Source organism: Nicotiana attenuata, unplaced genomic scaffold (assembly GCF_001879085.1).
Source record: "Nicotiana attenuata strain UT unplaced genomic scaffold, NIATTr2, whole genome shotgun sequence".
NCBI lineage: Eukaryota > Viridiplantae > Streptophyta > Magnoliopsida > Solanales > Solanaceae > Nicotiana > Nicotiana attenuata.
In genome coordinates this window covers 39,417-64,456 of record NW_017671277.1, presented here as the reverse complement: position 1 = coordinate 64,456, position 25,040 = coordinate 39,417, and the positions used below count along the sequence as shown (strand labels likewise).

The 25,040-nt window shown below is 35.4% G+C and overlaps 3 protein-coding genes and 1 non-coding gene across 4 annotated transcripts; 2 read left to right on the top strand and 2 right to left on the bottom strand.

Annotated features, from left to right (window-relative positions):
* The first annotated feature begins 554 nt into the window (after positions 1 to 554).
* Positions 555 to 5,736, top strand: LOC109207241 (PGR5-like protein 1B, chloroplastic). The gene is made up of 11 exons (XM_019370123.1): positions 555 to 950; positions 2,115 to 2,230; positions 2,322 to 2,418; positions 2,498 to 2,598; positions 3,141 to 3,197; positions 3,522 to 3,598; positions 3,732 to 3,783; positions 3,909 to 4,019; positions 4,104 to 4,201; positions 4,291 to 4,366; positions 5,467 to 5,736. Exons 1-10 carry the CDS (start codon positions 740 to 742, stop codon positions 4,358 to 4,360), a joined length of 990 nt encoding a protein of 329 aa, XP_019225668.1. The 5' UTR covers positions 555 to 739; the 3' UTR covers positions 4,361 to 4,366; positions 5,467 to 5,736.
* A 1,478-nt stretch (positions 5,737 to 7,214) lies between these two features.
* LOC109207240 (expansin-A7-like) lies at positions 7,215 to 9,576 on the top strand. Its single transcript, XM_019370122.1, has 3 exons — positions 7,215 to 7,468; positions 8,006 to 8,315; positions 9,139 to 9,576. The coding sequence occupies exons 1-3, from the start codon at positions 7,291 to 7,293 to the stop codon at positions 9,449 to 9,451; spliced, it is 801 nt and encodes a 266-aa protein (XP_019225667.1). The 5' UTR covers positions 7,215 to 7,290; the 3' UTR covers positions 9,452 to 9,576.
* A 428-nt stretch (positions 9,577 to 10,004) lies between these two features.
* LOC109207239 (hydroxymethylglutaryl-CoA synthase-like) lies at positions 10,005 to 15,166 on the bottom strand. Its single transcript, XM_019370121.1, has 12 exons — positions 14,882 to 15,166; positions 13,182 to 13,288; positions 12,644 to 12,776; positions 12,107 to 12,250; positions 11,830 to 11,988; positions 11,588 to 11,661; positions 11,430 to 11,505; positions 11,273 to 11,328; positions 11,094 to 11,181; positions 10,773 to 10,913; positions 10,531 to 10,680; positions 10,005 to 10,422 (listed from the first exon to the last, which is right to left on the bottom strand). The coding sequence occupies exons 1-12, from the start codon at positions 14,951 to 14,953 to the stop codon at positions 10,234 to 10,236; spliced, it is 1,389 nt and encodes a 462-aa protein (XP_019225666.1). The 5' UTR covers positions 14,954 to 15,166; the 3' UTR covers positions 10,005 to 10,233.
* Positions 15,167 to 24,959: 9,793 nt separating this feature from the next.
* On the bottom strand, positions 24,960 to 25,040 carry TRNAL-AAG. Its single transcript has one exon. It is a non-coding gene; the product is annotated as a tRNA-Leu (tRNA).

Here is a 25,040-nt window from a genome sequence, read left to right as displayed (position 1 = left end):
ACACTCCATCAGTTCTGCCGTTAGTCGCGGGGGTATTTTTGTTAATAGAACTAACTTCGTGTGTTTTTTGAACGGATAGATGGACGGAGTGTATTTTTTTGAACGTATAGATGGACGGGGGTATTTATAAACCATTTATCAAACGATATGGATAGTTTTGGCCCTTTTCCGTATTTAAAATTGGCCAACAGGACAATGACACGTGTCATTCCGTTAAATGAGAGGTATATCTGAGCGTAAAGTATAACAGCAGGCGTATATTCGGACTCAAAGTATAACGATGAATATATTTAAACTTTTTTCAAAAGTAGAGGAGTATATTTGGCCCCGCCGGTTCTTGAGTTATACCTTGTCCGCGAACTAAACCACCCCTTAGTTTGTAAAATTTAATATATAGCCACGTGGCAGATACATGAAAGCAACAAGTGTCCACGTGTCAGCCAAATATAGGATTCTAGATTCTAGACGAAAAACATTAAGCTGACTTGGCAAATTCTGTTACATCAAAAAACAGTTAAAACCGGGATTGAATTTAAGAAAATCAAGACAAAAGCTTTTCAACATTCAATACTCTCCACACATTCATACACATAACCTTATCTTCATCTCTTATCAAAACTCATCAAATTCTCCATTTTTCAGATTTTACACAAATGCAATATTCATTTCTACTTACCCTACTTCCACTTCACTCTCTCCACCACCACTGCTGCCGTCGCCATCGCCGCCGTCGCCACAAATGGCCACTAAATTTGGATTTACTATAACCAGCCCTCGCCTTTTTCATGCCCCTTTTAGAAAAAAACCTATTTTTTCTTCATCTTCTGCTTCTTTACAAAGTGCTTCATTTTCTTGTTCAAAGCTTCCTTTGATTAATTTTGGTGGAAGAAAATTAGCTATTAGGCGTAGGTTATTGGTTCTCTTTCCTAAGGCCACGACTGATCAGCCAGGTAAATTAATATATAATTGTTTCTTTTTTTTTTGGGATTTAAGCTATGTGCACGGACGGTGATGTAAGCTTCTTTCACACTATCAATAACTTTTAACGTGTGATATTAGGTTAGTAACCACTTTTACTAGTCAATTATTGCTTATCAAGAGATTTATTATTTATGATTATCTATTAAGTGACCTGATTGTGTAAATATTTTTTAAGCTGCCAGTGCAACTCTCTTTTTTTCCTTATTTGATCAAAGTTTCATCCCATGCTATGAATAATTTAAGTTGTGTATGCTAACTGTATCAAGAATTTTTACACTGCCAGTGCAATTTGACTAGTTGTAGACTTGTAGTAGGTTATTACTTTATTTTCCAAGTTATTGTATCAGGCTTGATATGTATAGTTATTTGTTGCTGTAGATCAATTTAATTTAATTGTGTAAAAATTCTTTACACTATCAGTGCATTGAACATAAACTCTAGTACGACGTAGTCAGCCTACTGCAATACTTCTGATAGTCAAGTTAGACTATAGCCTATAGGTAGGCCTATTAGTTGCTATGTCAATTCCTTCAGTCAAAATTTTTTGGTGAGTCAAAAGTGAACTTTAGGTAAGTAATCACATATGAAATCCATAAAATATTCATATCTAGAACTTGAGGAGATCGATAGTAAGAACTCACATTCTCGTTGTGTTATAAAGGGCAGCTTGATGTACTAAGCTCCTGCTATCCACGGGGTCCGGGAAAGGGCCGAACCATAAGAGTTTATTGTACGCAGCCTTACCCTGTATTTCAGCAAGAGGTTATTTTCACGGCTCAAACCCGTGACCTCCTGGTCATATGGTAGCAACTTTACCGGCTACGCCAAGGCTCCTTTCTCACATTCTCGTGTGTTAATTGCGAGAATATGGGGAAATGTAACAGATGTTAATATCAGCATACTTCTAGTGCTGGTCCTCTTTCTACTACTCAAATAAAGCTGACCTTTATGTACCATCAAGCCAATGTAGACAATCAACAAATGATATTAATTAAAAAATACGCTTAGACCTTCTGTGTGTGTGTGTGTGTTTGTTCGCTGTTTGTATGTTTTTCCTTCTTTTCCTCCTCAAATTCTTCTTTTTATGGTGGACTATACCACATCATATTTAAGGATCCTGCTTTTGCTTTCAGGTCAGCTCAACGAGGATGAGGTTGAAGACAGTAAAATCTTGCAGTATTGTAGCATTGACGGGAAAGGAAAGAAGTCTTTAGGGGAAATGGAGCAAGAGTTTCTTCAAGCACTACAAGTACTGAAACAGAATCAGTTACTAATTCGTCGATTGTTTTCATTCTCATTCTACTAAAGTTAATGAACTCTTTCTTGGCTCTGTACCACAGTCATTCTATTATGAAGGAAAGGCAATGATGTCAAATGAGGAATTCGATAACCTTAAGGAAGAATTAATGTGGGAAGGGAGCAGCGTCGTCATGCTAAGTAAGTAAGGATTTCTGTCTATTTTTGTCTCATCGGCACTTACAATAGGTATAGTAATAGCAAATTACTCACAATGCAGGCACGGACGAACAGAAGTTTCTGGAAGCTTCTATGGCTTATGTATCTGGGAATCCAATTATGACTGATAAAGAGTATGACAAGTTGAAGATGAAACTTAAGGTACTTGGTTATTAGCATTATACAGTCAGACCTCTCTATAACATCATCGCTATATAACAGTCATTTACTATAAAAGCCAAGTTTTTTATAAAACCAATTTCTATGCTATGCTATAATATATGTTCTCTATAACACCACTTTGTTATATCAGCCAATAAAATTCGGAACAAATGAGGCTATTATAGAGAGGTTTGACTGTATTATATATTTATTGTTCTTGATAACTGATAAGATATGAGAAGATCCAATAAATGAAAAAGATTTGTTATTTTGACAGCTTTTTCAAAAAAAGCAACTGATTTTACTGTATAATACTGAATGTGTTTTACTTTCTTTTCCTATCACCATTTAATTGGTAGTTTAGTTTATCAAGTTATGAAGTAGTTGGACTATGTTAGTCATTGCTATTTTTCAACTTATTGCCCTTACAAATATGGTCAAAACCAAGTTAGTTATTACTGTTGTTTCTGTTTCTTTCTTTGTTTCTTATTATATCGCGGACTAATGTAGTTTTCCTGTATTGACATCTCTTAATTTTCTAGAGGGATGGCAGCGATATTGTGGTTGAGGGTCCTCGGTGCAGTCTTCGAAGTAGAAAGGTTTGTACTACTTCTCTGCTCAATGAGATATTTACTAGTTGGTTAATAGGTACTCATCTTTTATATTGCATCTGTGAACATACTTGTTTTGTGCCATCATACCTTGGAGTCTCCATGTGGCTATAGGTCATGAATTCGAGCTGTGAAAGCAGCCACTAATGCTTGTATTAGGATAGACTGTCTACATCACGCCCCTCGGGATGAGGCCCTTCCCCGGACCTACACGGGATGCTTTGTGCACCAGGCTGCCGTTTTTTTTGCCATCATGCGTTTATGCAACATGTTTATGAGGTTAAGTGGTTAAATGAACTTTACTTGTTGCAGGTTTATAGTGACCTTTCTGTTGACTATCTGAAGATGTTCTTGTTAAATGTACCTGCTGCTGTTGTTGCTCTTGGATTGTGAGTAGTACTTAACTCTCTCAGCATTATAAGTTTTCATTTCTTTGTACATTATCATTAGTTTCTCAACTCGGTTATGAAGCAACCAATATAATTATTCCTCTAATAGATATGTTTGGCTAATGTTTGCTAGGTTCTTTTTCCTCGACGATTTAACTGGATTTGAGATCACTTATCTTTTGGAGGTAAGCATATCTTGTTACCTAGCCCGGTCCTTTATTTGTATCCCTAGATTATCAAGTGGTTAATTGCAAAAGATCAGAGTATTCATTAACCTTTGTCAAATGCTATAATTTTGTCAATTTTGCAGCTTCCAGAGCCTTTCAGTTTCATTTTCACATGGTTTGCTGCGTTGCCTTTGATATTGTATCTATCCTTTACAATCACAAACATCGTCGTTAAAGATTTTCTGATCTTAAAGGTTAGATTTCATAAACAGTGTGCGCGTAGTATTATCTTATATGCTATTTGTTTGATATTAACACACAATAAGTTTAATTTTCAGGGCCCTTGTCCGAATTGTGGAACAGAAAATACTTCCTTCTTTGGTACCATATTATCGATATCTAGTGGTGGTTCTACCAACAAAATAAAATGCTCAGGGTACGTCCATGAGCTTTAGTTTTTAGGTATTTTTCATCATTCTTTGCTTGATTTGTTCATAGTGTAATCATCGACATGATCTTTCGCAGTTGTGGGACGGATTTGGTCTATGATTCAGACACACGTTTGATCACGTTGCCTGAAGGAAGTAGTGCATGATTCAAGGTACCTATGCTCTTTAACCTATTTGTAACAGCTCAGCTCACTAATGATATTGTCCGCTTTGGACCTAGGTTTGCACGGCTTTAAACAACACGTCTCTAGGGTCTAAAGCTTACTTTCTTACCAGTATCTTTTCCGTGTTTTGCCGATATAGAATTTGCTTAGGGTGTAACATTATAATTGTTGCTCGGAAAAATATAGGCGTTTTAGTTGTCATTGCTCACTTATCTTTCAAGACGACTTCTAACAGAAGCAGACCTATGTGTAACCTTGAGGAGTCACCCGATCCCGTAAACTTCGTTAGAAATCTTGTATTTTACACCTTGAAAATGATTAATTTAAATCGCTTGTCTCCCTGAACATTAAAACCTTTATGGGGCACTAGTTGAGCAGAATACTGGTCCCCCTGTCGTGTTAAAGTCCTGGGTCCGCCTCTAACTGCTAATGCTTAGTGTAAAAAATAGGACTTAAACATAAGAATGGTTTCCCTTGATCCTTCCCATTAATTTAGATAAACTAATCTATGATATTACCTTTCTCATTTCTCATATGACTTCTATTCAGTTCATATTTGAAAATAGATCAAACACGCACTTACTTTCAGAAAGAAAAATATAGATTTCCAAAATGCAAATTTTCTAGATAAAATTTTAATTTTCCTAATTCGTTTTATTTTTCTTGAAATGAATTCAAATACGATTATTCTCCAACCCAAACACCACATAATAGTTCACTTAAGCACCATCTTTTATGTTCTCAGACCTCAGTTTACACTATATTACTTAAACATGACCTGTTCTACATCCTCGTACCTCTGTTGTCCTTGAGTTATAGACTATGTTGCGCGGACTCTCCTAAATGTTGCCGCACCCGTGTCGGATCCTCCAAATATACACTACTTTTGAAGGATCCGACACGCACGTGGAGACATTTTCGGAGAGTCCGAGCAACATAGGTTACAGGTCATTTTCGATCTAGGAAAAAAGAGCTTATTTCGCGTGTTTATCTGTATTTTATCGCTTGTATGTAGAAGTATAACCGATGAGAACTTTCCTCGTACAGGAAAACCATTGCCATTTACTGATAACTTTTGCAAAATGCAGGATAATTATATGTGGAGAGTTGGAGTTGGAGATCTGCACAATAGATTGCACTAGAACAAGTTGCATATATTGGAAAAGCCAAATGACATAAATGAGTCAAGTTTGTAAAAATGGAAAGCATTTTCAGTGTTGAAATTGTGAATGTTTTTGCAACTTGTATTGTGTCCAATATATTATGTAATGTGTGAGTATAAGTATATCAATAAAAAAAAATTAACAGCTTTTAAGCACAGGTGGTGAAGAATATCAAGGTCCTTGAAGTTGTGTCAATGTGCTTGTTTTTAGTTTTATGCCTTTTTTACAAGAAAATTATATTTTTTATACTTAAAGAGATATGAAAATTACATGCGAAATATCTTTACAGAGTCATTTTCTTCTATTCAAACTGTAAGTAATTAAGTTATACAAGGTGAAGTTACAACCATTAGGCTACATCTTTAGGTGTTGACGTTTAATACTGAGCTTCCATTTTTTTCTTTAAAAAAAAACGAAATAAATAAAATTTTCGTCTTTTTTATCTAATATCTCATGTCATTAACTTGAAAAGGAATTTCCAAAAGATAGCAATTGACGGTAGAAGCAAAATTCAAAATTATTTATAAGGAGGGTAAAAATCATTTACACCTTGATTTTTAACTTTGAGGATCTGCACAACTTATGTTTCCTCTCATCTATTAACATTAAAGACGGAGCTAGCTCTTCACTTATATGTTCGACCGAATTCAGGAATTTTGATCCAAACCTTATATTTGTCTTCATTGAACGTGTACAAATTATGAATTTAGAATCCAGTATCTTTACGAACTACAATTTCGAACCCCATATACTTCAAATCCTTGCTCCGTCTTTGATTTACATGCATCCCATCTCCCTTTTCTTAATGTTTTAGTTCTTAATATACTAGTACCTATTAATATCAATATCTTGAAACTTTCTTTCAATGGTTTGTCAAAAGGGAGGCGTAATCAATCATTACAAAATTTAGAAAATACAAGATAAGATTTTAGTTTCAGTTTTCTTCTATTAGCTAGGGTTCCATTCTTAAGGCATTAAATCAAGAACTAGCAATAGTACATGCGCGATGCGCGGACATAACCATGTCAAATTATAATTTGAGTCATTTGGATTATATGCAAATAACCTTAAAATCAAACCTTCTATATAGAGATTATAAATAATTACTCCATTAAATATTAATTAAGAAGCAGGACATGAAACTCTTTTTCAAATCTCATAGGGATAACCAATTTTCTTTTTCTATATCCGTAATAACCCAACCCCTTGCTTTTGACACTTGTATTTTGTTTTATGGTCAATATTAAAGAATACTAAACATGTAACGTTGTGACATGTCTTGTTTGAGAAGACTAAATCATATTATTTTAACAAAATTCTTATTACCACTTTATTTTTCATTTCAAATCAATTATTACAAAATTCAGAAAATATGAGATAAGATTTTTAGTTTTAGTTCTTCTATTTGGGTTCCATTATTAAGGCATTAAATCAAGAATAGGCACTAGACCTAATAGTAGTATGATATATAACATGTAAATATGTAAGTTTATGACTTCCCTGCACGTTTACATGATATTTCAACAGTCCAATTCTAGTTTGATTAGGTAGTATAAACATAACTAGTTTTAAAATGCAAGAGTTGACTTGTAATTTTTACATATGTTCGTGATAGCACGAAGCATATACATTTGTAACACTCTTTAGACACAAAATCTATAAATTAATGCCTAATTTTACAAAATCAAATAAGGCAATTGCAATTTTCTAAAGAGTAGCATTTCTCCTTCTCAAGAAGGGCTAAATTTCATGGCCTCTTTCCACCATAGATGGAGCTTGACATTCTTCGTCGTTGTCGCGGCACTAGCACTCATCGATCAAGCAAAAGCTGCTGGCTATTCCACCCCTAGCGCCGCCTTTAAAGCGACCCCTTGGAATCTCGCTCATGCCACTTTTTATGGCGACGAGACTGCAAGTGAGACAATGGGTGCGTTACACAAAACTAAAAATATTGTAGTACATTTTACTAAACCTACCCAATCCTTTTGTTTTTCTTATCGTTATAATTTTACTTAGAGCAACGGCCAGATTATATCCGTGTGACCTATAGGTCATGGGTTCGAACAGTGGAATCAGCCAATGATGTTTGCATCAGGGTAGACTGCCTATATCACACTCCCTTTGGGGCAACTTTCCCTGGATCCTGCGTGAACACAGGATGCTTTGTGAACGAGGGGTTGCCCCGTTGTAAGAAGAACAACTATGTTCTCTCTTAACCTCCACATAGCTTGAGGTTAGAGGTGCTCTGCCACTAGAGGAAGCCTCACTTATCTGTCACAATCTTGAATTTGTGACGAAATTGAAGATCTGTCAAAAGAAGAATTTGCGTCACTTTTTCCTGAGACGACCATCTATCCATCACAAATCCGTCACAATCTGGATTCTGTGACGAATATGTACGTTGCAAATACTAAATTTCTTTTGGTTAATAAGTCTAATGTTTTTTGTTCTTCTTTTTTTGTAGGTGGAGCTTGTGGATATGGGAATTTATTCAATTCAGGTTATGGGACAGATACAGCAGCATTGAGCTCAGTATTATATAGCAATGGATATTCATGTGGACAATGTTACCAAATAAAATGTACACAATCAAAAGATTGCTACTCAACCATTGTCACAGTCACTGCAACCAATCTCTGCCCACCAAATTGGTCACAAGACACAGATCATGGTGGTTGGTGCAACCCGCCTCGTACACATTTTGACATGGCTAAACCTGCTTTCATGAAAATTGCTCAATGGAAAGCTGGCATTGTTCCTGTTTCGTATCGCAGGTAAGATTCATTTTTGCTAGAGTATTTTATGAATTTTATAGAACCAGATGTTTACATCAAACTATAGTACCTTACCGATAATTTACGGACAAACCAATAATACATGACATGTATTCGTAATGGAAAATTTTAATTATCACATAAGCATACTTCGCCTCTATACATTCTCGCTTCATTAATTTAGATAGTTTGGTGTAAATATTGGATGCAAATATATCTTTTCAGAAATTTGGTGGGTATTTGAGATGTTTACTTTTTCTTTTTTAAATTAATCAAGATTTAAAGAAATAGCTCTTCACTTTGGTCACCAAAATAACCTTTTTAATTTTTGGTCCTCCAACAATAGTCTAGCTTTCTAACTTTTATGTTAATGTAGCTTATAATTTTCGGTCTTCATTTTGCTCTATAATTCTATTGTTATTTGGAGACTGAAAAATTATTTAAAATGTTTAATTTTAACATATTGATTAATATGTAAATTCAATGTCTTTTACTATTGCACGAAACGCGATTAAATTAACTAGTTATTTATAATGATAGCGTCTGTGTCATTTTCTGCGCAATGGCGAACCTACAACTATAGCTAGTGGGTGCTCAAGCACTCATAGTGTCTTACCCAAACATTATATTTTTATATTAGAAGCCGCTAAATAACATACAAAGAGATTGGCTGAGCGCCCAATTTCAAAGTAGCATTTCAAGATTTAAGGTAGTTGAGCATTCACGAAGTAAAAATTCTGAGTTTGCCACTGCTTATATGCATTTCGATAATTCTACCGAATATCTGCTACCTCTAATATGCATTATTGCTTCATTGTTGCAGGGTACCTTGTGTTAGAAAAGGTGGAATCAAGTTTAGTTTCCAAGGAAATGGCTATTGGTTATTGGTATATGTGATGAATGTTGGTGGAGGTGGAGATGTGGCTAGTATGTGGGTCAAAGGAACTAAAACAAATTGGTTAAGTATGAGCCATAATTGGGGAGCTTCATATCAAGCATTTGCAACTCTAAGTGGTCAAGCACTTTCATTTAAGCTCACTTCCTACACATCACATGAAACAATTATAGCTACTAATGTTGCACCTTCTAATTGGCAAGTAGGAATGACTTATCAAGCCAATGTCAATTTTCATTGATTAAGGCATGCAACATTTATTCTTATTTTTTTTAAATAATTTCTCGAGTTTTATTTTGCGATTGTTCTTGTATCGACTGATGTTTCACTAATGAAAGACTTACGATACGATGTTAGTTATGAGTATTGCCATTTTTCTATCTGTACACAGACAACATAAAGAACTTTTTATATTATCGCATTAAAACTGGCATATAACATTTAACTCTTGACACGCACATAATTGGTGGTGTTGTACGTCTCTTGTCAGAACACGTATGAACCACCGCTCACGCAAGTTTCGCAAGGAATAGCTTGTCCTAGTTCTAGATAAAAGAGAGAAGTTGTGATAGGTTAACGGTCATAGTAAGAATAGTCTAAAATCATGAAAACTTTGAATGATGAATTTATTGCAACATTCCTACCCTAGGGATGTGCTACTAAATCTTGATAGATAATATAGCGAAATGGATAAAACAAATTCATACAGCCGATCCCAAATTGTAGTTGATTGATATATTGTCGACAAACAGACTACTTTTAGCATTTTAAGAGTTCCCAAAGGCGTATCGTTTAAACAAATAAGGCACAGCTCAGATAATTTGCGCAATGAATTTTCATTCAAATATAGACTACATTACATTGATGATTTTGCAATCATCTCACAAACAAGTGAACCAAAAACCATTCAATTTGTCGAAAACTAAAAAGGCAGTGAAAAAATATAGTTATTCTTTTATATGCTGACAATAAGTAAAAGAGCATAAGCCAACTTCATGACATTAGATCATGTTAGGACTATCTTCAGTGACCATTGGCAAGTCCATTCTCAGCACATTTTTGGGCATAAAATCTTCTGTACTTCGAATCGACTTCTGTGAGGTAGTAGGTACCCGGTGCTAAAAGGCTGCAATCCTTGGTTGTCACAAAGTCCTTACCACCATACCTGTGCTCCATCATATGCATCGTTTCGATGAATTTTTCAGGAGTGAACTGCACAAAAGATCGGTTGTCAAAGATAGTTATGGAACTCTAACCATTACAGAGTTGGTAACGAGTTCAAAGTCCACGAGTAAATTACAAAACAAAATCTTAACATACCTCGTGTCTCGACTTCAATTTCTCATCAACGTTCATAACAGCTGCAATGTTTAACAAGCTAAAAGGATGTTGACCTTCGTTAAGCCTTAATGAGAACATTGTTGCAGTCAATCCACTCCCATAAGAGAACAAGATCACCCGCTGTCCAGCCTGAGTTGACAAAATCATTTGAAAATTAAATGAAACGCGATACATGTTAACAAGCAAAAAGACCGAAAGGGAAAGAAGTAACTTGTATTTACCAAAGTGCTGTGTTTATTGTGAAGGAGGGATGCAAAAGCAGCATAGAGAGACGCGGTGTACATGTTGCCAACTTGTTTTGGTATTAATGTGGCTGGTTTCACCTTCTCATCGTAAAATGGTTTTGCCACTTGCCAGGAGACCTGTATATGCAAAATTTATAGTCCATTAGTTAGTTCCGATTTCAACTTATGTGTATAACTGTTAAAGCAATTCATCCTACTTAGTTCTTTATTTCCGGCGTTTTAAACATATCTGAAAATGACAAAAAAAAAAAAACTATTTTTTTGGAAAACTATGAATATGAAAGCTTTTGTACAGACCTTCTCAAGATCACGGCTTTGATAACTTTCATCACCAGTTAAGGATGAAAACGGTGCAAGCTTTTCTTTAGTAGATTCGTCAATGGAACTGCAAATGCAAAATCAAAGAAGATCAGTCAACTGAATTCCGTTTACAAAATAAAAGGCGAATACATTCATACTGAAGATTTGCAACGCACCTAGCATTCCTTATAAAGTCATTGAACATCAATCGCGCAGTGCTCTTCTGTACAAGCTGCAGAATTAAATAAAACGTTCAGGTAATTCTTATCGTCACTTTGTTTACTGAAGTAAGAAACTAAAATTGTGTATTGAATATCTGAATCCAAAAAGTACCTTGTTGTATGGTGAATGGAAAACAAAATAGGCTGCATCGTCAATTGAAAACTGCTTGCCTTCCAATTTTTCATATCTAAAAATGTGAATGAGATGTTATTAAAGAAGATAATAAAGAGGTTTTCGGAATATGAAAATGTGCTCAACCAGCGGCTTACTTGTCGCATAAGCTCTTGTAGCAGGAATCAAGTGCCATAAGATAACAAGTTTGTGAAAGCTTGCCATCAACCACCTGCAACAAAACAATTACCATTATACAGAGAACAGATGGAAATTCATGTACCGATCACAAACAATTTTTCTATATATTTCTTCTAAATTTTGTCCAGTAAACAACAGATTGAAGCATTCATGTGAAAACGGATGATTAACAAGACTTGCAGGGGCTTAAGATAATTACTGGATATTCACTGTCGAGGATGGGCTTGTAAAAATCATAGACATGGGCCATATGGCTAGCTCTAATCTTGCTTTCGAATACAATAGGAGCATCCGGCCCTACTAGAATAGCAATTGCTGCAGCTCCTCCAGTTGGCCGAGCAGCTCCTTCAGCATAGACCTGTCAAAAGAAGCTTCCGAATAAGTGAATGTTAATCAAGCAAAGGCTCAAGTTCGTTGCAAATTATGCAATAAATGAGCAATGCATACGCAATATTGTACGAAGGTGATGATCATACCGCACTATCAGTGCATACAACAAGTCCATAGCGCCCATCCCATGAAGAGCTCTCGACCCAATTCACGCAGTTGAACAATGCAGCAGTTCCGCCATAACATGCATTAGTTGAGTCGACTCCTTCAATGTCAGTATTTCCACATTTCTATTTGTTTCACACGGTAAGGAAGCAGGGTAAGTTTTTGTTGAACAATATTTCTGATTGTCATAATGTAAATCTTTACTGGTGAAGTGGAAGGTCAACAGAAACAAAAAAACAAACCAGATGCAACCAAACAATCAATTATTAAGGATGATGTACAACAAACAATGAACTCATTTTTTTAACAAACAGCATGATCAAGCGATTTCCGGGCCTATATTAACATTACAGCATATTTCAAGCAGAACTAAGTCACGTGCTTTTTGAAAATACTCGATTGCAACATATATTCTGCTTCATGAGCTAGTCTGCATTGAGCAGAGGTGGATGCGACCTTTGCTATATACGTGAACAACCACTAAATTTCAAATATTTGCTAGAACTGTGAGCCAGTACCTCAAATATTTGCATGAGGAATGTTTTGATGGATTTGCTCTTATCAATGACCGTCTCACTTCCAACCTCGAGACGACCAATTTGCTTAGGATCAATCTCATACTTCTCCAGAAGGGATGTAACTGCTGTCAAACTGAATATGAACATGTTAATTAGAAAACAGTATATTGACCAAAATTACACAAGCTAAATTATTTTACTCCAGAAATCAAAAAAAATTGCCATTCAGCTGGAAGAAGCAATCACCAACACTTTCAAACTACTCCCTTCATTTCAATATATATGAGCATATTTTGACGCAGTACAGAGTTTAAGAAAAAAATAAAAACTTTTGAACTCGTGCTCTTTAGATATGTCATAACATTTGTGTGACTATAATACTGTTGAAACTTGTGGTCTTAAACATGCAATAACATTTATGTGGCTATAAAAACTTATCAGTTGTCATTAAAGAGTAAAATGGAAAGTTCATGTTAAATTATTCCGAATATAGAAACATGTCATTCTTTTTGGAACGGCGGGAGTAATGGATGTATACCTCATAGATATAACATCTTCAACCTCAGTGCAAAAGCCCATACAATCTTGTCCAAGACCAATCGTGTATTTTCCTTTGCTTGCTCCATCATGAGCCTCCAATGCTTCCTATAGAATATTGCAATATAATTTAAAAATTTTATGTGATCAGAATTTTATTGCCTTAAACTTAAATTAGCAGATGAAGGGGAGTTTTGACGCAATAATAAAAGTTTCTGCCATGTGACCAAGAAGTTATGAGTTCAAGCCACAGAAACAACCTCTTGCAAAATGCAAGGTAAGACTGTGTACTTAAGATCCAATGTAGACCCTTCCCCGAACCCTGCGAGAGCTTAGTGCACCACGCTGCCTTTTCTTTCAGGGAAAATTTGAATGTGAAGAAAGATTGAAAAAGAAAATAAAAAGAAAGAAAATGTAATAGGATAAGAAAGAAAAAAAGGAAAAGAAAGAGAAAAAGGTTAAAAAATTACGAAATAGACACGACAATGCGTGTATTTCACTGCCCGCCAAGAATTTGGTTATCTATTTTCAGGGTGGTATTTATTCCGTTTTAAAAAAGTTCAGGGGGTGATAGAAAAGAAAAGGTGTGTAGTTGGAACTTCCGCATTAGTTCAAGGGATACTTATGCCTTTTCCTTTTTTTTTTTCTTTAAACTTGTATTAGCAGATCCAAATTACTGAAAATCAGATAAAAATATTTGAGTATTACATGAACATTAAAAAAAGCACATAGGTTTTAACGGACTAAAGTTAAAGGCTGCAATATGGGATTTCAAAAGTAAAATAAAATAAACTGAGAACGTTGATTTCAAAAAATAATCTCAGAACAGAGCACGTGAACATGCTATAGGACCATAAGTCACGAATAAATGTACATAATATCCATGACATGTTGGTATAAATACATATCACAATATTTGGTTATTAAAATTATTTCTAAAATATTTGAAAAATTATTTAACTAGTCCTCAAATAGTAATATTGTCCTATAAAATGATACAGATAGAATATTAAAATATTTTAAAGCTATGTTAATTATTCAATAATCAAAGTAATTACTACACATATCTATGATCAAGTTTCTCTACTTATTCATTTGCCGAAGTATGAATTTAAATTATATACACTGATAATACAAAGATTTTTCCTTACTTCATCCGTTTCAATTTAAATGACTTTCGCTTATCGAGAAACAAATTGTATGAGTTTTGGCCAACATTTTAAATATATTTTTTGATCATATTGACCTGAAAAAAGTTGCAACTTATATTACTTTTCATATAGTTTTTAAATATTTTAATTTTAATTTTAAAATATTGAGTTAAATTAATGCACTTTAGCTTCAAAATTTAGTCAAATTAACTCTCGATAAGCCAATTATATCGCCTAAATTGAAACACATAGAGTATTATTTTTACTAAATTACTATAGAGATTTTAACTGTAATTACTTCTATGTGAGCTAATTATGTAAATATCTTTTATATTGTTTATGTAAATATAGTCAAAGTAATATATTCTTTTCTTTTGAAGATTTAACTCAAATAGCCGTCTACCTAATCTTTTAAATTAAAATAGCGGGTAGATATATAATATATGCATCATTTATATTTAATATATGTATAATCATGTATAATCTATGTATATCGGCTAAAAAATATAAACATTGAATCTAGCCGGCTATTTGGGTAATAATCCCTTACCTGTGGGAGGCAAGTAGGAGGGAAGTAAATTTCGACGGCGAGAATTCCGACATTCTTCGGTTGAGCTGCCATTTCTGATATTTCTTCTGTGTATTACTAAACGTAGAACGGAACAGATCGAAAAACACACAGTAACGGTGCGCACTCACACACTGTTTCTCTCTCTAAGTTTCTTCGAACTGGAAAATAATTTGCAGAAGAGAGAGAGAAGAGCAAATAGTGGAAGCTTTCAAAGAGAGAGGAGCGAATGATTTGTGTGGAGATTTTCACATGTTTAAGTAACATATTTATACTATCAAAGGTGAGAAATTTCCACTTTGATATTCCGCAGACATATGGAGAAAATAAAAAAGAAAATAAAAAATATTCCGCAGACTTATTACATCATGGGAATGGGATTTAGAATTTGAAGTCCGTAAATATAATGGTATTTGTCTGGATACAGAGTTTAAGATTTTTGACTCGATACGGATTTAGAATTTGAAGTTCGTGAATATAGTGGTGTTTGACTGAACACGGAGTTTAAGACTTTTGAAAGTTATGATTTAATATAAATCATACACAGTCAAATCTCTCTATAACGGCCTCGTTTGTTACCGATATTTTTGGATGTTATAGCGAATTGCTATTATAGAGAACATATATTATAACAAAACATGACATTTGGTTTCCGAAAAAATTTGGCTTTTACAGTGAAGTATTGTTATATAAGGATACTGTTATAGAGATGCCTCATTATATATTTATATGGCTATAAATGAGAATTTGAAATTATATGAACTAGCCTTTAATCGGTGCTTTGAAATACGTATTTTCATGAGACCGATTTTTGACTAGACACAAAATTTAATAAAGATAGAACTTTTAATGCATGAGCTAAATATTTAACATGTTTAAAAAATTCCTAAAATTTCGTGCTCTTAAACATGTTATGATAATCTAATACTTCATCCGGTCCAAAATAAGTGATTTTTTAATTGTTTTCACACGTATTAAGAAACTCACCTTTTAACATTAATTAGCAATGAAATTGACTATATTAACCTTTACTATCTCTTCACATAAACACTCCTAACACATACTCCAACATTATTTACTCCAAGGGCAATGTAGGAAAAAAATAATTAATTCATTCTTGAAATCTGGAAAAATCACTTATTTTGGACCACAAAAAAAAAGCCAAAAAATCACTTATTATAGACCGGAGGGAGTAAGTAATATATGAGCTTTCATTAAATTGTTTGATGTTTGTCCATGCCAAATTCACATATTACATTACCATTTAGAGGTGGTTTGAACTCAAATTTTTTTATTTTTGGGAACCCCAGGAAAACTCGCAGCCGTTACAGCCTCTGTCTTTCGGATGAGTACTCTGTCGTAAATACTCTGTACGCACTGGGTAAACCCTACTGTGTAATAGCCTGCAAACCGCACAAGAGATATAAACTGCACTAGGCAAGCCCTGACTCGACCCACAAAACTTTGAGGAGGGATCGATCACAAGTCAACTATATGGATGACCGCCCTCCAAACTAACGGTAAAGAAATAAAAAAGAGAATTATTAGTTTCAAAAGGTACATGGAAATTTACCAGATCTATATCTGTTTTTTTGTCACTTGGGACAAATCCACTTTCAAGATATATTTAAAAATAAAAATAAAACTAAAAAAAAAAAAAAGACCCCACACCTGTTGTACAACTAAACAGCCAACCTTGACTCCAATTTCCCCTTTTTTTGCCAGTGTGTTCTTTATTGTCTGGGGTCATAGCTTGATAATAATAATAATAATAATAATAATAATAATAATAATAATAATAATAATAATAATAATAATAATAATAAAATAACTATTCTTTGTCTCGTAGTTAAGAGGAGTCTTGATGTAATTGGTAAAGTGGCTATCATGTGATTTGGAGGTCACGGGTTCGACGTGGAAACAACCTCTTGCAAAAATACAGGATAAGACTGTGTACAATAGACCTTTGTATTGAGATAACGATTAAATTTGTTTTTTCGTACGTCATATTTATAGTTCGAATCCAAGACCTCTAATTAAGGATGAGGAAGTACGTACCATTCCATCAAAACTCGTGTTGATACAACAACAATAACATATTCAATATGATCCCACAAGTGGGATCAGGGAAGAGTTAGTGTACGCCAGCTCCAACCTTTGCGTGAAATAGAGAAGTTGTTTAAGATAAACCCCCGGTTCAATAAATATTGTGTTGATAATAATAAGAAAACTTCCTAATTAAATTGAGCGAGTTCGACGCGCGAACGATCAGCAAGTGAATGACCGATCCTTTTGCGCCAATACTGTTGCGAGACTGGTACTTGGCGGCTCACGAGCAACATATAAACTAAGGTTGCCGATAGTAATTATTTATCTTTTTTTGGAGCCGAGGTCTTTCGAAAACAGCATCCTTCAAGATAGGTAAGGTCTGCGTACACGCTATCAGTGGCGGAGGCAGGATCTCCACGAAGGGGGTTCAAAAACTTTTTTTGTAGCTAGTGGGAATTGAACCTGTGACTTTATGAATGTTTTGAACCCCCTTTACCACTAAACTATACTTTTGGGTTATGTTAAGGGGGTTCAAAACTTAATATATAGAGGTAACCCCCTTCCGCCCCCCTAAATCCTCCCCTGCACGCTATCCTCCCCAGACCCTACTTGTAGGATTATACTGTTATGTCGAGGAAGAGGCAAATCCGAAAATAAAGAAGATAAAGAACACCAAATTTTAACGTGGAAAACCCTTCAAATTGAAGGTAAAAACCACGGGATCACAAAGATCCAAAAAGCTCCACTATAACAATAAGAGGGTTACAAAAGTTCTCCAAATTGGCTACACAACAAGGGCCAAACACGGAGCAACAATAGCAACAAGAGCAACAACTAATCAATTGAAGAAAGAGTATAATCCACAAAACGTAGCTGCTGTTCGAGGTTCGAAATCAGATGCTACGAGCCTCCAAATCCGATCTCCACCGTTCAAATCCAAGACCAAGATGTTACGAACACTCAGTCAAAATTTCAGCCCGATCCAACGGTTAACGAATCAGAAAACGTGATTTGAAGTTGGCTGGTCGGAATAAAAATCTGCAGCAAAACAAATACTTTTTTTCCCTCTCTTCTCTCTTGATGAAAGCTCTCTCAAAACCCACTCTTATGTGCTTAAGTCTTTCAAAGACTTGTATCAATGAGCATAGAATAATTCTCCAAGGTTGTCCTATTTATAGATCATGAGTGGTGCTTTCTCTTAAAGCCAAAACTCACTCAAAATAGGAATAAACCGAATCCAATTCCAAATAGGATTGGAAACCAAAAGAGAATAGGATTAGGACATTGGGCCTTTGGCTGGACAACATGGGCATATGCCAAACAAACTCCCCCTCCAGCCAAGGGGCCAAATGTGTCTTCAAGTAGAGGAACTATTGATAGGCTTCATGCCTGCCAATTTTCTACAAAATTCATGCTTATCTGCAACCACCGCCTTTGTCAGCATATCCGAAGGATTTTCATCAGTGTGTATCTTCTCAACCTTAAATAATTTCTCTTCCACGGCCATTCTTATCCAATGATACTTTCTATTTATATGTTTGGTCTTAGAATGAAAAGTGGAGTGCTTGGTGAGACAGATAGCACTCTGATTATCACAAAATAAGATGTACCATGGCTGCTCAAAGCCAAGATCATTAATAAACTCCTTCATCCATAATAATTCTTTGGCACCTTCTGTGACAGCAATATATTCGGCTTTTGTGGTGGATAGAGCTATGTACTTCTGTAGTCTAGATTGCCAAGAAACAGCTCCCCCAGCAAAAGTGATCAAATAACCGGAAGTGGATCTTGAATTATCAAGATTGCCTCCTAAATCAGAGTCTGTGTAACAAACAAGTTCAGACTTGCCATTGCCAAAGCACAGCTTCAAATCTGCAGTACCTTTTAAATACCTTAATATCCATTTTACTGCATCCTAATGTTCTTTTCCAGGATTGGAAATGAATCTGCTAACAGTGCCAACGGCATGTGCAATATCTGGTCTAGTGCAAACCATAGCATACATCAAACTACCGACGACAGAAGAGTAAGGAATACGAGACATCTCTTTTTTCTCTTCATCAGTAGATGGACTCTGACTAATACTCAATTTAAAGTGTTTAGCAAGAGGAGTACTAACCACTTTTGCATCTGTCATATTGAACCTCTTGAGTACCTTCTCAATGTATTGCTTTTGGGACAGAAATAACTCATTTCTATCTCTCTGTCGGTGGATTTGAATGCCCAAGATTTTCTTTGCTGGCCCCAAGTCCTTCATCGCAAACGATTTGCTCAACTCCTTCTTAAGGACTGCAATTCTGGATTTATTCTTTCCAACAATAAGCATGTCATCCACATAAAGCAATAAAATAATAAAATCATCATCAGAGAACTTCTGGAAGAATACACAGTGGTCTGAAGAAGTTTTCTTGTACCCTTGTTCTTCAATGACAGATTCAAACTTCAAATACCATTGCCTTGGAGCTTGTTTCAATCCATACAGGCTCTTTTTCAATTTGCAGACATAATTTTCTTTTCCCTTAGTTACAAAACCCTCAGGTTGCTCCATATAAATCTCCTCATCTAAATCACCATGAAGAAAAGCAGTCTTGACATCCATCTGCTCAACCTCTAAATCTAGACTTGCGGCTAAGCCTAGAACCACACGAATAGAAGACATCTTCACAACAGGGGAGAAAATTTCATCAAAGTCAACTCCCTTCTTCTGGCCAAAACCTTTAACAACTAACCTCGCCTTGTATCTAGGCGCAGAGGTATGGTTATCTTGCTTTATTCTGAATATCCATTTGTTAGATAAAGCTCTCTTACCTTTCGGCAATTTCACTAACTCATATGTGCCATTCTCATGGAGTGACTTCATCTCATCTTCCATCGCTTCGATCCACTGATCTTTGTGAGTATCTTGCACGACTTCTTCATAATTCTCAGGTTCTCCCATGTCAGTCAAAAGTACATACTCATCAGGAGGATAGCGCATGGATTTTTGCTTCTCCCTTGTAGATCTTCTAAGAGAGGTTTCAGGAGCATTCGTAGTAGTTACCTGTGCAGGAATTGGTTGCTGATCAACCACAACTTCATCAACTGGAGCATCCATAACATCTACACCATGATGATCATTTTGATCTTGATCACTATCTCCATCATTGTCTTGGGTTCCTTCATGTGCAATAGGTGCCTTAGCAATTGAAACTGGATCAATGTCAACTAAGCTCTCATTACTCTGAGAATCTATCTTCTCAGCTTTGTCAATATCTTCAATACTTTGGTCTTCAAAGAATATTGCATCACGACTTCTAATAAGTTTATTGTCAACTGGATCATAAAAACGATACCCAAACTCATCTTGACCATAACCGATAAAGATGCACTGCTTAGTTTTGACATCCAGTTTCGATCTCTCATCTTTAGGAATATGCACACAAGCTTTACACCCAAAAACTCTCAGGTGATCATAAGAAACATCTTTGGCAAACCAAACTCTGTCTGGGACATCACCATCCAAAGCAGCACCATGAGACAAATTGATAACATAGGCAACAGTGTTAAGTGCTTCCGCCCAAAATGTATTTGGAAGTTTAGCCTCTGAAAGTAAGCATCTAACTCTCTCAACTAGAGTTCTATTCATCCTCTTTGCCAAACCGTTCAATTGAGGCGTCTTGGGCGGAGTTTTCTGATGACGAATTCCTTGTTCCTTGCAATAGTTATCAAGGGACCACAATATTCACCACCATTGTCAGTGCGAATACATTTTAATTTCTTCCCCGTCTGTCTCTCAACTAAGGCCTGAAATTCCTTAAACACGCCAAGTGCTTGATCTTTAGATTTCAAAGGATACACCCAGAGCTTACGAGAATGATCATCAATGAAGGTCACAAAGTAAAGTGCACCACCTTTTGACTTTACTTTAAAAGGACCACACAAATCAGAGTGTACTAGCTCTAATAAATCGGGCTTTCTTGAGGGAGGATGGCTATGAAAGGAAACCCTTTTCTGTTTGCCAGCTAAACAATGTATGCACCTTTGCAGCTTTGCTTGTTTTACTCCAGAAAGCAAACTTTTCTTAGCCAAACACGTAATCCCTCTCTCACTCATATGACTCAATCTTCGATGCCACAATTCTGACAAACTATCACTTTCCACCAGATTTATTGAGTCATTAAGAATAGAGCCTTGTGTCACATATAATTGACCAGACTTGACTCCTCGAGCCACTACTAACGAGCCCTTGGTGAGCTTCCATTAGCCGTTAAAGAGAGCATTATGGTAACCTTCATCGTCTAATCTTCCTGCGGAGATCAAATTGAAAGGAAAGTCTGGAGCATGCTTCACACCTTGAAGAACTAACGTTGAACCATTATTAGTTTTCAAACAAACTGTGCCAACACCAAACATCTTAACTTCACTGGCATTGCCCATCTTTAACACTCTAGAATCAACATGTGTATACGATGAGAAAAAATCTTTTCTTGGTGTGACATGTGAGGTAGCTCCAGAATCTACTATCCAGCTCGTCTCATGGGATACCAAATTGATGACGTTTTCATCATAAGCAAAAAGAAGGTCATCTTGAACAATAGCAGCAACATTGTTCTCGTTATTTTCAACTTTCTTTCCTTCTCTAGTGTCTTGATTCAACTTGCGGCAAAACCTTTTGATGTGTCCTTTCTTGCCACAGTGGTTGCATGTAACATTATAGTATTTGGACCTTGACTTACTTCTACTTTTACCTCTATTCCTTGAGCCTCTTGTTCTATCTCTCCCCCGGTCTTCTGTAACCAAGATATCTGCTTGTGAGGATGAACCCTGCGATTTTCTCCTTACTTCCTCGTTCAACACACCACTCTTGGCATATTCCATGGTCACCTTACTTCCAGGAGCTGAATTTGTCAAAGAAACACGAAGAGTTTCCCAAGAGTCCGGCAGAGTATTAAGAAGCCAAAGTCCTTGTATCTCATCATCAAAATTAACCCCCATTCCAGATAGCTGATCAAGGACGCCCTGAAAATCATTTATGTGATCAAGGATAGGGCTGCCTTCCTTGTATTTAAAGGTCATCAATTGCTTTAGCAGAAACAATTTGTTGTTCCCGGTTTTTGAAGCATAAAGAGTCTCTAGCTTTTCCCACAATGATCTCGCATGTATCTCGTTCACAATATGGTTGCGAACATTCTCTTCAACCCATTGCTGTATATATCCACATACTTGTTGGTGCTCGAAATTCCAATCTTCATCGGATATACTCTCGAGTTTATGAGCTGAAAAAACGGGTAGATGCATCTTCTTCACGAACAACAAGTCTTTCATCTTGCTTCTCCAAACATTATAATTTCTCCCATTTAAACATACCATCTTGCTCATATTCGCCTCCATTCCGTAATAACCCGGATAAATAACCAAGGCTCTGATACCACTGTTATGTCGAGGAAGAGGCAAATCCGAAAATAAAGAAGATAAAGAACACCAAATTTTAACATGGAAAACCCTTCAAATTGAAGGTAAAAACCACGGGATCACAAAGATCCAAAAAGCTCCACTATAACAATAAGAGGGTTACAAAAGTTCTCCAAATTGGCTACTCAACAAGGGCCAAACACGGAGCAACAATAGCAACAAGAGCAACAACTAATCAATTGAAGAAAGAGTATAATCCACAAAACGAAGCTGCTGTTCGAGGTTCGAAATCAGATGCTACGAGCCTCCAAGTCCGATCTCCACCGTTCAAATCCAAGATCAAGATGTTACGAACACTCAGTCAAAATTTCAGCCCGATCCAACGGTTAACGAATCAGAAAACGTGATTTGAAGTTGGCTGGTCGGAATAAAAATCTGCAGCAAAACAAATACTTTTTTCCCCTCTCTTCTCTCTTGATGAAAGCTCTCTCAAAACCCACTCTTATGTGCTTAAGTCTTTCAAAGACTTGTATCAATGAGCATAGAATAATTCTCCAAGGTTGTCCTATTTATAGATCATGAGTGGTGCTTTCTCTTAAAGCCAAAACTCACTCAAAATAGGAATAAACCGAATCCAATTCCAAATAGGATTGGAAACCAAAAGAGAATAGGATTAGGCCATTGAGCCTTTGGCTGGACAACATGGGCATGTGCCCAACATATACTGGGTTTGTTATTGTTATTGTTGATAATAGTTATTTACCTATAATTAGCGAACAAATGATCTAATATAAATATCTTTTACACCTTCGATGTGTAGAATTTAAACCCTTTATTTCAAAACAGTTGAAACAAATGCATTGATTAGATAGCCGAAAAAATAGATAAAATTTGTATAACTTTTTGTATATATATATATATATTTTGTATGTTATATACAAAACTATACAAATTTTATACACTTTTTCGGCTACCAAATATAAATAGTTTTTGGCGCTAAATAATACTCCATAAATATATGTACGTATATAAATATTTTCTTAGTTAAGCCGATCGACCGTTTATATATAAATCCCTTTATTCGAAATATATATATATATATATATATATATATATATATATATATATATATATATATATATATATATATATATATATATATATTAGTTGAAGCCCAAGTCAATAGAGTACTACTCCTAAAAGGAGCAGGCGCCACGCAGACATTAGGTTTAGCAACCGAAATTGAAGATTTGCCCAAATGATGTTACCTTTTTTTAAATTGATTTTTTTTCGACATAACTCATTTATATGTTCTCTATTTTTAATAATTGTTTATTACTTAAGGGAATAATTGGTTCCAATTTCCTGTTGTCAAGTCGCCTTAAATCTACAGTGAGTGAGTAGTAGTCTAACATCATATAATATTAGAATGGAATGAGGCCATGAATCATAGAAAATTTGGTTCCATTTGACTTTATTTTATTTAGGTGGAAGTTAAGTTCTAACTTTTACCACTAGGAAAATAGAAAAGATAGCTCGGTGCCTAAAATATCTCGCGTCCATGTAGGGTCCGAAAAAAGGTTGCACCCTAAGGGGGTATTATAGGCAGCTTACTTGATGCAAATTTCAATGGCTGATTCCACAGCTCGAACATGTGATCTATATGTCACACGGAAAGAACCTAACCGTTGCTCCTAGATTCCCCTTTAACTTTTATCCCTAATAATCAAGAAAATGTTTGTTTAGGTGGAAGTTAAGTTCAACTTTTACCATTAGGAAAAAAAAAGGCAATCCGGTGCGTAAAGTTACCGTGATGCAAGTATAAGTGACTGATTTCACGGTTTGAATCCTTGACCTATAGGTCACACGAAAAGAACCTGATCGTTGCTCCTAGGTTCCCCTTCAACTTTTACCACTAGTACTCAAGAAAATGTTTGTACGTAGTTCATTAAGAAAATGAATAACATATAACTAGGGGTGTTCATGGTTCGGTTTTGGATCGGTTTTTTCCTTAAAAGAAACCAAACCAAGTAAGTCGATTTTTCAAATATTAGAACCAAACCAAACCAATTAAGTCGGTTTTTTCTCGATTCGGTTTATGTCGGATTTTCGATTTTTTCGGTTATTTGTCGGTTTTTTCTTAAATATAAGACATACACTACCAAACACATATTCCGGCGATCACATTTTCAACGTAACACTATCAAATCAATTGCCCTTTGAGAAATCTATTATTTACCAAGATATATTGATGGTAATTGAATCAAATAGTGATGAATAATTTAAGGACTCAATTAAAAATATATTATTTTTAACACAAAATGGATTCTTACACTTAACAAAAGAAAACTACCAATCAAACTAGAATGTAATGGTAAAGAACTATACTAAAAGTACAAACTATTAACATTTACCATTATATTTTTGAAACTTTGTATAAAAATATACATATATATAGGTGTAATAATAAATTTGAAATAGCTACCCCTATAGTCGGTTTGGTTAGGTTTTTTTTTCTGATTAAAACCAAACCAAACTAAATTTTATCTGGACGCTCTTGTTTTTTACGGATCATAATAATTAATTAACTATCTCAGATATTTTAAAAAAATAAGTTTCTTGTTGAGAGTGGGATTTGAACCCACGCCCTTTCGGACCAGAACCTTAATCTGGCGCCTTAGACCAACTCGGCCATCTCAAC

Coding starts and splice junctions, on each gene's coding strand:
- LOC109207239 (XM_019370121.1), bottom strand. CDS start 14,953: ATGGCAGCTCAACCGAAGAATGTCGGAATTCTCGCCGTCGAAATTTAC. Junction 11,662..11,829: donor TCCTCGACAGTGAATATCCA/GTAATTATCTTA, acceptor GTTTTGTTGCAG/GTGGTTGATGGCAAGCTTTC. Junction 10,914..11,093: donor AAAGCCGTGATCTTGAGAAG/GTCTGTACAAAA, acceptor TTGCATATACAG/GTCTCCTGGCAAGTGGCAAA.
- LOC109207240 (XM_019370122.1), top strand. CDS start 7,291: ATGGCCTCTTTCCACCATAGATGGAGCTTGACATTCTTCGTCGTTGTC. Junction 7,469..8,005: donor GACTGCAAGTGAGACAATGG/GTGCGTTACACA, acceptor CTTTTTTTGTAG/GTGGAGCTTGTGGATATGGG. Junction 8,316..9,138: donor GTTCCTGTTTCGTATCGCAG/GTAAGATTCATT, acceptor TCATTGTTGCAG/GGTACCTTGTGTTAGAAAAG.
- LOC109207241 (XM_019370123.1), top strand. CDS start 740: ATGGCCACTAAATTTGGATTTACTATAACCAGCCCTCGCCTTTTTCAT. Junction 2,231..2,321: donor AGTTTCTTCAAGCACTACAA/GTACTGAAACAG, acceptor TCTGTACCACAG/TCATTCTATTATGAAGGAAA. Junction 3,198..3,521: donor GCAGTCTTCGAAGTAGAAAG/GTTTGTACTACT, acceptor TACTTGTTGCAG/GTTTATAGTGACCTTTCTGT.